The 14011-nt window shown below is 39.1% G+C and overlaps 1 protein-coding gene across 1 annotated transcript in view; it reads right to left on the bottom strand.

The window, feature by feature from the left end:
• The window catches only part of LOC149278765 (midasin-like), a 64145-nt gene that overhangs the window by 16637 nt on the left and 33497 nt on the right, over positions 1 to 14011 (bottom strand). Inside the window, exons 52-74 of the mRNA XM_089501762.1 lie at positions 13818 to 13924; positions 13491 to 13624; positions 12949 to 13109; positions 12496 to 12616; positions 11856 to 12066; positions 11224 to 11455; positions 10840 to 10948; positions 10358 to 10522; positions 9862 to 10076; positions 9250 to 9637; positions 8948 to 9057; positions 7564 to 8266; positions 7254 to 7415; positions 6764 to 7034; positions 5746 to 5981; positions 4943 to 5038; positions 4385 to 4479; positions 4175 to 4287; positions 3933 to 4076; positions 3724 to 3833; positions 2782 to 2855; positions 1930 to 2122; positions 506 to 650 (exon numbers count right to left, since the gene is read on the bottom strand). Of these exons, the coding sequence (XP_089357888.1) occupies positions 506 to 650; positions 1930 to 2122; positions 2782 to 2855; positions 3724 to 3833; positions 3933 to 4076; positions 4175 to 4287; positions 4385 to 4479; positions 4943 to 5038; positions 5746 to 5981; positions 6764 to 7034; positions 7254 to 7415; positions 7564 to 8266; positions 8948 to 9057; positions 9250 to 9637; positions 9862 to 10076; positions 10358 to 10522; positions 10840 to 10948; positions 11224 to 11455; positions 11856 to 12066; positions 12496 to 12616; positions 12949 to 13109; positions 13491 to 13624; positions 13818 to 13924 (4295 nt within the window). The remainder of the gene's footprint in view (positions 1 to 505; positions 651 to 1929; positions 2123 to 2781; positions 2856 to 3723; positions 3834 to 3932; positions 4077 to 4174; positions 4288 to 4384; positions 4480 to 4942; positions 5039 to 5745; positions 5982 to 6763; positions 7035 to 7253; positions 7416 to 7563; positions 8267 to 8947; positions 9058 to 9249; positions 9638 to 9861; positions 10077 to 10357; positions 10523 to 10839; positions 10949 to 11223; positions 11456 to 11855; positions 12067 to 12495; positions 12617 to 12948; positions 13110 to 13490; positions 13625 to 13817; positions 13925 to 14011) is intronic.

Raw genomic sequence — 14011 nt, 5'->3', positions numbered from 1 at the left:
AGGGGTTTTTTCTTTCCACACAGCTTTCCAAACATAAGCAACCATTGCCTTGGACACACCTTTAGTCTGTAGAAATCATTACTTCCCTTTCCTCTGCATGCTTCAGTAATCGTATGTAAGTACTCGCCTCCAGTGCTGCATGCAGGGGTCTATTTACACCCCAGATTACACGTGTAAAGTATTTGCATTGATTTAGATGAGAGCACTTTCGTGTCACTGATTGGCTGCTTTAGCTGTCAATCAATTACAGCAATATTCCTGTTGATTTAATGAAAAGTACTGCCCTACCACTGGTTGACCACTTAAGCAAGGGAAGTCTTTTTTGTGAGGCCATCAGGGACAGTAAAATTTGCAAATAGGCCAAATGGCCTAATTCAACTCATCGCCAAATCTTATTTGTATTTTGGCTTGTTCAGGGTAGCCTCATGTCTAACCTACCCCCGGAATGCACACCTTTCCACTATGGTTGGAAATCTATTCAACTTTCCATACAAGTATGACATACCTGTAAATTTATTGAGATTTTCAAATGAATTGGGCATTGTACTTTTCTTTACGAATGTAGCACACAGTTTCTTCATTCGTTTGGTTAACTTTGGAAGTCGACACTGAAGAGACTCTGCTGAATATATTTCTTGTCCAGAAGTCAGCTGTTAAAAGACAACGTGACATATTAACATGGAAAAGCAAGGGGTACATCTGAATGGTCTCAAACTCTACATGAAATACTGACAACTCAAGAAAAGTTATCAAGCTGGTCCCACAGATCACTCATGTATGCAGACCGCTTGTACACAAGTTAACATATTTCATTTTTACAGTATCATATTTGCAGTATTTGAAGGACGGTCTTAAACATAAAGGTTAAAGAAACGTTTACATCCTGTTTCCCCCAAAAAGACATAAGGCCTCTTTTTAAAACCATAGATAACGCGTAATGGATAATTTACATAACAGTCATAGGCTATAAACAAAATAAAGTAACAAGTGGACCTCAACTTCATTAGGTATGTACATAAGAAAATATCAACTTGATATAACCAAGCTTTTATAGTAAGGTTATATAACTAGGGATGCAGCATTCACTTGGCCAAAACCGAAAATGACCCCCATCTTCAAAAAAACAAAAACAAAAAAAACAAAAACAAAAAACTAATCACACTCCTATCGTGCCCAGGCATACCCCGCTTCCAGTATGTACTGGCTGACTTAGCATGATAGGAGTGTGATTTCTGTTAGAAATTATATATGTATTAATATTGTTATTGAGTTTGAATTTTTGGTGTGTTACTTTTAATAAAAGTGCGGTTAACACCAAAATTGGACCAAAAAAAAAATCAATTTTATATATATACACATATGTTATAATATATATATATATGATTGCTAACAGAAATCACACTCCTATCATGCCCAGGCAGCCAGTACATGCTGGAACCTGGGCATGATAGTGTGATTACAGCCTCCCTATGCCATGCTACCCCCCCCATACACACACAGTCATTAACACACATTCATTCACTCATTCATATACTCACTCATATTCATTCCCTTAATTACGCATACTTGCTCATACACCCTCCCCGACCCCCTTACCTGAACCTCAGATCTCTCACTCGCAGACTTCTGCATAGTCTCTGCGTCTTCCCTCTGTGCCCCCCCAGGGGAAGAAGGAACGGAACAGAGTCATGAAACTCTACTGGGTTCCTGCTTCTCCTGGCTGGTACAAGAGACGCTGCTAGTGCAGGTAAGCAGCAGGGCCCCTGCAGACGATTTTTGGCTGTGGGCTTTTTTTTTTTTTTCTTCATTTCGGCATTTTGCCTATAATGCCCTTTTCGGCCACCGATATATCGGTGCATCCCTAGATATAACCAATAATTAATGGCAAATATTCAGATTAAGTGTTAAGGAATAAGACAACTGTAGTACCGGTATGTTTTCTGCTCCAGTCAGTGTTGACATCAGAACCCTTTTCAACTGCTGTATGGGGTCTCTATTGACTTCAGTCTCTCTCAGACTGTCAACAAAATCTAATCGCTCTTCCTGAACACTTTCCACGAGGGCAGTACAGCAGGGTTCATTCAAGGCGCCTTCAAACTTTTTCATGTACTTAAACAGGGTTCTAGAAGATAGGGAAGGCTATGATTAATACAGTAAAAGTAGTGCTGTGATGATATTGTATCAGCAGGACAGTATTACTCGTACAATAAAAGTCAGGTTTTGACTGGAGATTGTGGCTGTGCTGGACCTGACCTAGAAGTTGCAGGCCTGCTGCAGCAGCAGGTCTCCTCCTTTGTAGCTACTCCTGTTGCCACCGACTGACAGCTTGGTACACATGCCACGCAGGGTTCCCCGAGTCCAACGGAGGGGAGTATATAGCACGCAGAGATATGTGTTCAGGCAAAAATATCTTCTGCATGGCATTAAGCTGGGGTGTGGTGAATGCCATTTGAGGGTATTCTGCTGAAGCACCCCATGCATTTGCAAAGCAGACACCATTTAAACTTGAAGGAGCTACTGTAAAGTCCATATGTTGGCTGGAGTGTACTTTTAAAGGGTTTCAAAAATGCAATCACGGCTTATTTCAGATTTAAAAATCATTTCTGAAAACAATGTCCTCTTCTTACGCCATAATTTCTCAATAAAAAGAACTCATCAACAGCAGTATTTGTTTTTCAGTTTCTCTCCATATGTGGCACAGACCAGCAAAACACATCCTGACTGAGCCATCTGGGCAGTGAAAACCACTGGAAAACATTGACTTTCTATACTGTGCCCTACCTGTGAGTCTTTTCCACAGATTGCTTCACAGACCAAAAACTGGCATCATTCCACCGGGATATTTTCACAAAGTCCTAAAATTGAAATTAAAGGTACATAGGGTAGCGAAGGGGTTAACATACTTATTATAGTTAAGTCACGATTATTATTATTATTAGAAAGGTGGCACAATTACCAATGTATACCATAGTTTCATAAAGAGCTGAATAAGCCAGATACATCTGTGAAAAAGTTTTTGACCCCTTTCAGATTCTGTGATTTGTTCGGCATTTTTGCATTGATTTTGGTCAGACTGTTCTGTAGTTGTAATAAGGAGTCTAGGAAAACCACACCAAAATGTGATGCTTGTTTTAAATAGACATGGTAAGTGAGGTAAAAAAAGTCAAAAAAGGATCCCAAAAGTCACAAAGGACCAAATAATATACATGAACCTGGCTGCTACTCTCACCTTGGCTCAGAAAGCATTGCCTTTTAATAAATTCATGACTGCTCATGGATACTTCTCAAAGTTCTGGATCAATTTTTTACAGATGAGTAAACAGTTTGGGGAAGATAGGCCTCGGTATAGCTGCAGAAAATCAATTACTGCATTACTCATTAAGAACCTCAAATTACCATTTAACCTAATGTGTGAAGTGGTACTGTTTGGCGATAATTCACAATTTGTACTGTGGGATTCTAAAGAGGAATGTCCAGCTGAAAAGCAACTGCAGCAAGACAATGATCCTGATAACACAACCAAGTTATTGTTGCATACATTTCTTAAATAAATGACATATTAAAGTTATGTATTATTCATTCAAACAGGTTTTGTGTTAAGATCCAATAACCTTGAGTTACAAAGAAGGCACAACTGCGGAAAATTCAGAAAAGGGGACAAAAAAGTGTGTGTGACCGCCTGGCTTCTGAATTCCTCACTTGTCAACCCAGATGTATAAATACCTTGAGTTCTTTTTCCAAGGGGTTGCGTAATTCTGTGATTTTTGTTTGGACGGATGCTAAAAACTGCTTGTAATAATTATACAGATTCCAAAGCACGCTGCATAGGGAGTCTGCAACACAATAGCACAGGAGAAAATAATGTTAAAAAATACTTTACAGCTCCCAAAGCATAATCTCACAACACCAACACATCTTGTCCTAACCCTCACCTTTCCCTGCTGCTTGTGGCGCCAGCAGAACATGGCAGTGGAAAACTAGTAGCACTTGGAGTCGTGTGCTGAATTCCCCCAAAGTGGATCCCTCTACAAATTCTTGCAGGGTCTTTGTTAGTGACTGTAATGCTTCATTATTCTCTATATTTGAAAGGATGAAGAACAAAACATGGATTGTCAAGCACAGAAGCATTGGAAATATCCCAATTCCTCCTGTTTAAAAACACACGGGATGTTACCTTCCTCCTCCTCTTGCAAGTATTTTTCAACCAGCTGGTAAACCGAGAACCAATGCTTTGTGGATCTCTGCGCATGTCGGCACATGGCATTGTCAAGGCTCAAAGACCAACAACTATAAATACATAATTTTAAAAAAAATATCGTAAATACAAAATATAGTTTTGTATTTTGAAACAAAAAACTTGTATTATCACCATCAGCGTTCTTACTTTAGTTCAAGCTTACGCCACTGGATGATCAGCTGGGTGACTTCATCAAGGTGTTTCCGCAAAGACATTGAGCGGCTGGTGTTCTCTTCCCAGTCCTTAGAAAACCAAACACTTCTTAATACAACAAAGACCAATATAGTTATCTTTTTTATTATACAACTGCGAAATTCGCTATGTTCACAGAAGACATGTTTTAATGCAGTGGAGATTAATTACATTACTATCAAAGAGACATTTCCATCATTAATAAAGATGTGGCTATATTGTTTTCTCCAACTACAAGATTTTTTTTTAAAGTACTGAGCCAATTATTGTAATAAAGAAAGCGGCAACGAATAAACAGCATTCCCAACTACTCCATGCCTAGCTACAATTTAATCTCAGAGTTATTTTCCAAGGAAGGCTACAATATGTTAAAAACAGACTTACCTAGTCAATACATACTACAAGGCACAACATATATTTGATTTAATTGCACAAAAAGATGTATATCACACTGTCTTACGGCAAATTAAGCTCGATGTACACACCATCATAGCTACTGTTTGGAATATTTACCTGCGACTTTGCCAGCAGAATCTCTAATCCATTTAGAAATTTGGCCAAAGGACTGGACAATGGGAACTTTAAGATTCGGTCTATAACAACAACAATCTGAAAATAAAAGGCATGACAGTTTTGGAGACTTGGACTCATGGAACCCAACAGAGAAAATGTGCATTAGCTTTTAAAGACATGTTGAGAGGATAAAGTAAGCAACATAAAGAAAGAAGTATTTGTAAAAAACATTCATATTAAATACACAGTGAAGAATAAGGCCCACTTTGGCCATGGAATTACATTTTCAGTACTATTAACTATGCTAGCCATTGTATTCAGATAAAAAGGTAGAATTTATATGTTCAATGCCAAAACAAAATTAGCAATGGTCAATCACATGTACGCAAAACAACTTTATATTGCCTTTTTTACCTTTGCACACAGCTTGCCATACTATCTTTTTTTCTAGTGCAAGGTATTATATAAGTAACCTGAATTTGAAACCTTATTTTTTACTATTTTTTATATAGTTTGTGATATTTCAAGCTTAGGATGCGTTTCCTTCCATTAATGGGCCCTTGGGTGTATAATGCAAGAACTGCGGCCAAGTTATCTTGAGAACATTTCAGAGATTCACATAAAAACACAATTCTTCTGATCCTGCTTTAACATACATCAATGAAGCACATTCACTAATATTACAATAATGAAGGAACCCTGATGTATCATTCGGCCTTGATGGGTTATTGTGAAAACATTCAATGTAAGGATTACTTGGAGAAACTTAAGTATGGTGATAATTCTTGCTAGACATTTCTCACCTGCACCAAACCAGGGTGCTCTGGCCACTCTTCTAACAACCTGTTGACTTGTTTGACAAAACTCTGTAGTATGCCTTGACATTGTTGAACTTGTGGGATATTGGGGTGTTGGTAAAAATCATAAGGATTTCCATGCCGCAGGATAAGATTTGAAGACATTTTCCCTGAGACAGTATTTTGCAGTATTGTGCTGGCAAGCAGCTGGCCGCCGAGAAGATGGTCATTCAGCTCAGCTCCTAGAAAGGGCACACATGCAAAACATAACATAAATCAAAAACCAGCAGAGAACACTTTACAACTCATCATCTGTATCAGTAAAGAGAACATTTACTTCCTGGAGCTACAAATAATTTCAGGAGGCCATGCATGGGGTTCTCACATAGTCAGTGTGACGGAACCCTCCATCACCGGGGCCACTGGAGAGGCCTGACTGCCAGCCTCCTCCCTATTGACTATGGGCCCTGACTTTGTAAAGACTTCTGTGTCTACCCCTATTGACTATGGGCCCTGACTTTGTAAAGACTTCTGTGTCTACCCCCAGAAGTATATCATCTCATGATTTACTGAGGGGAATATCTCCAGCAGACAGCCAGGATCTGAAACCAGGGTGTGACCACCCCTTCCCCCCAGTTCCACCATTACAGACATTTACCCCGGCCAAACCTTGGAACTGATTTGGGCCAGTAATAGATAGTGGAGGTTGGGACCCTATTGTATTGTTAATCCCTTTACTGCCCCTGTTGTCTCTGGGAGGCAGATTAAGGGGGTGGCTTGTATCCCGATATCTTGTTTTATGTTAATGTGTGTTTTGCTGGCTACATCTAGCCCTTTGTGTGATAAATAAAGCAGTCTTTATTTTGGTTATACCCTACAACGAGTCTCGGATAGTGACTGGGAAACCGGGGAAAGAGTGTGTCCCGGGCTAAAGGGAACACAAGTCAGCGGAGGTAGTCGGTCGGACTATCCAGCTCTGTGACAGTCAGAAAAGATATTAAGCACAAAGACAAAAAAAACATACCCATTATAGGATAAAGGTGCTCTATCAGGACCGAGCTGGTCTGGTAGCAGGACAGAAAAGCACTGAGGTAATGTTTGGCTTGGTGTGGTGGCGTGTGCTGATGATACCAGCGAGATCTGGCAGTGCTTAGGCAAAGCTGCTGGTGTATAAACATTACTGTTTGCATTGAACTCTGTGACACCAGAGTTGTATGTGCTGCCTCCTGCTCTCCATTGTCTTCAGTTTCCATTTTCCCTTCCAGACTTGGCTGAGCTGTAATATCTGCAAAGTCCTGTGGGGGGGTATTAAAAATCAAGATTTAAATATGCGACAATCCTGGCTTTCCAGGGACTTTGAGGAACGAGAATTTAATAGACATCAATTTACAACAGAAACATTTGAAGGACAACCATGAACCAGACTGAAAATTCTACTAAGCAGCATACATCCCATCATTCATTCCTGTTTAACGATGTATTTTTCTGATTAGATAATAAAAGCTTTTTCATACCTGTTCATAGAGAGGAAACCTCTGTCTGAAATCGTTTTCCTCCTCTTCCTCTTCTGTGAAACCTGTACCATGGGACTTACTCCTGTATTTATACAAGCTGCTCTCCTGCTGCTCCCGTTCATGAGAATATCGTTCCTGTTCATCCCATTCATTGACTATGGCCTAGTGCGATATAACGACAAGAAGAACTACCATCAATAGCTGGAGTAGAATATCACAGGAAACTATCATTAATGTCTTTAGTAGATGTTATAAAAGCCATTTCAAGGTTGTCGCTGAAATACATAATCAAAATGAAACAGAATCTTACCTGGCATACGTGCCTGAAAAGATTTAAAGACTCTGAATCCATTTCTCCTTTGGAAAGGACATGGGAACGGAGGTAAAGCAAGCTATTTACCAACAACTGCTCTTTGGTGAGGCACATGCTTAAATCCCTGCCTAAATTTCTGTCCTTAGAGTATTTTTGTGACAGCTTCTTTAGACCTTTCAGTATGTCCAGAGAGCCCACGGAGCATAAAGTGTCCGCATACGAGAAATATGTCGGGAAAGACTCTGAGGTAGATGGAAAGGCTACAAGGGCCGTGACTAGGCCAGTGATTTTCGTTGGGGAGAGGAGAGCACTATTCATGGTGGTGTAGAGTTCAGAGGCGATCAGCCTCATGCCATGTTGCATTTGCAAAATCGCTGCATGCAGAGGAGTAACCACATCAGGATACAGCGAGTATTCTTCCGAAAGTCGTTTCCTGAACTGGTGATGGGATTGCTGCCACGACGCCTCCTCAGACAATAGATTCTGGAGACTTGGTCGTGATTTGGTACCCTTCCCGCTTATGGCCTTTAGAAGTCGGGTAGCAAAGTCCTGGACGGAAGAGGTCTTAGCAATGGTTGTGAGGTAGTGATGTACATCCTGATATAAGAGGTCATATGTAGGACTCTTGGGGCGGTAGGCCTGCTTTTTGGATAAATCAAGAATCTGTTTTTTCATTTCTTGTATTTTTTGCAGTAAAGTCCTATTAACAACAAAGAATTGCAAAGCAAGTTATTTGTCAGTAGTGTATTTTTGTAAGCAACTTCCTCAACAATAAAAGGCATTAAAACACAACAGAACATCCGATTAGAGGGTTTCCTGGCAACCGGACTTGACGAGATGAAAAATCCAACTTTAAACTGTAGTGAGGAAAAAATATGTTTATTTAAATTCCTAAAACATTAATAGCATAATTGCAGTAAAATGTTTAACTTATATAGAAAGTACCTTTTTTCCCCCAGTTACCACACTGCACATATATATAGCATAAAATAAGGGTCCGACCAAAGATGTGCATCCCCATCTGTATGCTCACAAAAAAAGTCTGCTGCTATCAATTGTTATGCCTGTGTCATTGAGAACAATGCACATGCTATGAACAGTGGTGGCCGTTTTGTTTATTTTGCGTACATAGAGAGAGGTGTGAATCTTCAGTCGGATCCGACCGATATCTTGTACAATATGGTTGTGTCCAGCATGCTCTATGGGAAATGTGGGAGCTGAAAAAAGGTACTTCATGTATCCTTGCATTAAAGTTTTACTGCACTTATGTTATTAGGGGTTAAGGAATTTAAAGAAAATTTCCCCCCATACATATGTTCTTTAATGTAACAGTCTTATGTTCCTGACGCCACTATTGACATGAGATGGACATTGCTTGTACCTGATGCGTGGGTGGACATGCTGTTTCAGAGACTGATCATCAAGCTCCTTTCCAGTAAGCAGACTACACAGCTGATTTCGCACCTTCCACTCACTCTCAAGCTGATGTAACTGATAAAAGATAAAACCACAAAAAAGTCAAATACCTTGTACTAAATCATAACACAAACATGGACCACAAGTGGACCAGCTTTTCAGAGGGCTTAAGATAATGAACTTCAATTCAACTCAAGAAAACCTGTGAGTTAGAAAGAAAAAAAAGAAAAAAAAGAAATACAAAATCAGTCATTAATCCACATTTACCTCTTCTTCCGCATACTTCAGTTTGTATTCTCTCTTTGCGGCAGGATCGAAAAGAGTCTGAGGCAGCCAAAGGTGGATCTGTAGTAAGCCCAAGTTAACCCACAGAGATCCTCGTTGGGCAGCTTCTGAGGCCAGCGCTGTACCTTCCGTCTCAGCGTAAAACTGCTGCAGGCAGGTAGACCAGAGCTTCAGAACATTTTCAGGCAGTTTTCCCTGATTGCTCCAGTCTCCAAGAATGTCCTGAATGTAGTGATAGGCAGACAGGTCTTTGGTAGGAAGATGATCACAGTATTGCAAGAACTCCTCCTGGATGTTTTGGGGTACTATGTCTTTCAGTGCAACAAAATGATGGTATAAAATAAGGCCTTGCAGTCGGGAATCTGTGGTCCTGTGTATTATATGAAATTGCTATGAGTGAAACATCAGTTAAAAAAATAGGAAGCTTATAGTAAGCCAATTCAGTTAAGGAAAAATCAAGTACTATAAAAGGTATCTACAAACCCCTCTTTTATTAGTGGGATCAAAATTGTTCCTGTTCACATTGGAAAAACTCCTGGGGTGAAGATGAAAGCGCGTGGTAAAGCAAAAGTTAACAAATATTGTGTACTTTACCCAAAGTTAGCCATCGATGACACTGTCATGTTGCACCAAAGTACTGCGCTGATGTCTTGCAACTGATGCATTCTTTCATCCCACTCGCCCAGAGACACATGAGAAGATAAGAGGACTGGAAGGCCATTCACGTTCCATGGGATTGCTTTGCTGCTGCTCGTCAGAACTTCACAGAAGCATTTTGAGAACACAGCTGTGCTTAAAATACCAGGACCCTAATCCAAAATAGAACCAATATTTTTTTGATGAGCACTGCAGAATTCCAATATTTGTAATTATTCAACTATAGACACATCCTAAAAGACAGGATTGTTAGGTTTCTTAGAAAGGGAGAAAATGACAAAAATATCTTAATCATGTATATATACAGACAAATACTTTAAACTAGTATTTCAGTAAATACTCCTGTTTAATCATCTTACTGCCTATAAACATTACTTCAATGTATGTATGCATGCATGCATGCATGCATGTATGCATGACATGTTCTACAAACCTTCACAGAAGGATCCATGAGCGTCTGGGGAAGCTGAAATTCTTCTGAGCCAGGTTTCCAGGATGACCAATAATCTGGATCAGTGGTTACAGTACTACTCCAGAATGATGAAAACGTACTGCACAGAAGCTCAGACCACAACAATGTAACATCTCCAGAAGTCACCTACAACACACACACACCATAACAATAATAAATGAAACTAAAAAATTAAATCATTTCCATTGAAAACCAAGTTAGGAAATCCTAAAAAAAAATGCATACATTCTGCAACCACAGGGGTAATTAGCTGCATAGACCTAGACTTATTACTGAGGACACGTATATCCTGGTCAATTTTAATATCATTTCACAGACTGCCAGAAATAATAGAGATAACAAGTATTTTGGGACAAGTAATAAAATGAAAAAGAAAATCTATGAAAAGAAATCAAACATGAGGTTTACGTTTTTAAAATGTTACAATTATGTAATACCATTACCTCAGGCTGCTGTTTAAGGTACCACAAGGCTCGAAGTTTTTGTGGTGAAGTGGGAGTTTGTTTCAAAGAAAATGTTAAAAGCTGAGCCAGATCAGACTTTATGTTCTTGCTGTGGACATAGAGAAAAAATGTGTTGTAATAGATTACATAACAGCTGCAGCACATGCCTTCAATATTTGGAGCTTACTTTTCTAGGGTGCAAATAAGGCCCCAATCTTTGAGACGCTCAAAGAAAAGTAAAATTAAAAAAGCACAGAAAAGCTTTTTTTCCACCTTACTACAGTTTATTGAGACTTGGATCTGGAATCTGGTTGACATGGAACACCAAGATATTTTCCTTTATTTTTTTCTATATAAAAAAAAGTGTGCTTTCATTGTTATTACCTAATGTAGTATGAGTGGGAAAGAAGGTCTGTAACCACTTTATACTGACAAAGCAGCATCAGATACTCCATGCCAGGCCACATCTGCATTTTGCTAGAAAGCCGTTTTAATTCTTCAGGCTCCACGTGTGCCCCACAAGATTCTTCAATTTTTCTCTCATTTTGGGAACAGAGTATAACTCCAAATTTCTCCAGACTGGCAGTTTGAGATTCCACACACAGGCTGAGTTCACCTGAAATAGTAATATTTCACAAACACACATTCCCAAACAAAAATATATAGTCAGAATTTTAATAAATTTAGTCTAGGTCAAAAAGTCTGGAGCCACATGGATAATGGTGGATTCCAATGCTTTTTACTGAAGGACATGAGAAGCTTCCAAAAATATAGTTTGGTAATAATGATGACACGGGTGGGGTTGCCAGGTGCAAAACAAGAGGGTTAGAGGTGAAGATGTAATTGAGGAAGTTTTGCTCCATCGATAAGGTAATAGATAAAATTGATCAAACTTGCAGCCACTACTTTATGCTAATCCTATAAGCCCAGGGGTCAAATAAGGTTCAAGGTCTTTTTAAAAAAAAAATAAAAAAAAAGAGAGAATATTACATCATACAAAACAGAAGAACATTTACCAGTACTGAAATCTTCCTGTTGATTGGCTTGTAGAATAGTTCCCAACCCTTCCAGAATGTTAGCTTTCACATCCCAACCCAAGCAAGCAGCCTTCAGTCTACAGATATCTTGTTGCCACTTGTTCTCCTCTTTAATGGGTCTTAAATCTAGAATGTCCAGCGACACACAGAGTGCTTTCAGTTTCTCCAAGCAACGCACGACCAAGTTGTTCTGCAAACAGGAAAAATGACATTCTAATTATCTGTAACAACTAGGTATTTAAATTTAGACAGCAATACTTCGCATTGAGTAAAATGATTGGGAATAATGTAAAATCACAGTAATGGCCACTTATCTCATGTTGACTATACTATAAATTGTTGAAAGACTTGCACACCGCGAAGCAAACATAAATGGGCTACAGGAGCCACTTTGAGCAATAACTAGCAGGGTTCTGAAATTTTCTATGATATGCCACAAGATCAGCGGCTGGTCATGTAAGAAATTACTGCAAGAATAGTTGCGTAATAATTAAACTGCACAATTAAATGCTTTTTTTCTTCAAATGTTTCAGCCCTGATCAAAGTTAAGCTGTATTACACAAATGTGTAACCATCAATGTTAAAATCATTTGCATTTTTTTTTAAACAAATAAATCACCTTGAAAGGTAAGGGTCTTCCCAATACTTTCTGCAGCAACTTGATACTGGCTGGTGTTCCCGAAGAGGGCAACAGACAATCTTGTATATGCATGGAGACAGAATGGACCTCCTGTGACAGCCTACAGCATATAAAAATTGGTATTTTAATTACAGATCACTTCATATATCCATCATGTCTTACTTGTGCAAATAAACAGGGGTATCCCTTTCTCTTTATTGTTATTCTGTTTTTGCTATATACAATGTGTTTTGTGATAAATTGGAATGTATTTGTCTATGTGATGTATAGCAGCATGAGTCTAGACTTTCAATCAAGACTTGCTCCATAGGAGTTCCTGCTGCTTCCCACAAGTTGTGCAATTTACAGAAAAGAACAAAGATTTTTAACAGTAAATGTGTCAGGTAGAGGAAGTTTACCAACAATTACTATATACATCCCTAGGTGACTGACCTCTGAGGGGCCTGCCCTTCACAGAACCGTGTTATGTGGTTCACCATGTGCTTCACTAGCCAATGCCAATGAAGAGATAAAAGGGCCAGACCGGTAGAGTCCAAGGTCACATTTTCCGACACGGCCCTGAAGCGATCACGCCACTGAAGACAAGACAGAATCTAAAAAATAAATAAATAGACATGAACAAACTTTGTTGCTATGCAATGTAAAAATCACAGGTAAACTATATATACTGCAGCAAACGGTGCTAACATTGCCATTTGAAGGTTCCTAATTAATCTTTGGGGGCAGGTTTAAAACGCCAAAAAGAGTTAACTAAACACTTGGCAGCCAAATTGGGCTTGAGTAATGACTAGATAATGGTGAGATTTCTTTGGCGATGTACCTATGCATTATTCTAGACCAACTTTGCTTTTCTGGAAGAGAAACTCCCCTGAAATGGCAGCTCATTAAGTACAGTTAAGTGATCGAGATTAAATCTTTGTGGATAAACAACAACAAGCAAAAACACCACCAAGAATGAGCACACCAGGCCTCACCTTATCTGCTGTCTCATTGGTCATGGTTGAATGACTGGTTTCAAGACACTCATACACCATCAAATCACACAGGTCAAAGAAAGCAGCAAGGTGTGCCACCACAGGGTGAGGAAGATCATGATGGACACCTGGATCTAATCGGGAGCAACAACACAAACAAACAAAAATCATCAATGGATATCACTTATTCACACTACAGTAGCAAAGTTTTCGTAAGCTAAATGGGTGTGCTATGTTTTTCATCTTAGAACAGATTGTAAAATCTAAGTAAAGAGTTAATAAAAGCCATTTATGTAACGTCATGCTCATTGTTCTTGCTCAGCTCACCTTTGTGAAAGTCAACAGCAATTTTCAAGGCACTCGTCTGTTTTAACTTTTGTGCTTCGTTTGTTTCTAAGTAAGAACTTCTTTTCCTATTCATTAGTAGGATAGCCCTGCGTATGAAATTTTAAACACGCATATTGAACTCTTCAAACCAAAGAAATAATCGTAACAAAACATGCTTGTGAATACAGTTTGCA

This window comes from Sceloporus occidentalis, unplaced genomic scaffold (assembly GCF_023333645.1).
Source record: "Sceloporus occidentalis isolate IW3139 unplaced genomic scaffold, rSceOcc1.0.p SCAF_181, whole genome shotgun sequence".
NCBI classification, from domain to species: domain Eukaryota; kingdom Metazoa; phylum Chordata; class Lepidosauria; order Squamata; family Phrynosomatidae; genus Sceloporus; species Sceloporus occidentalis.
Note: the sequence above shows the minus strand (reverse complement) of the source record. Positions and strands in the feature narration are given on the sequence as shown.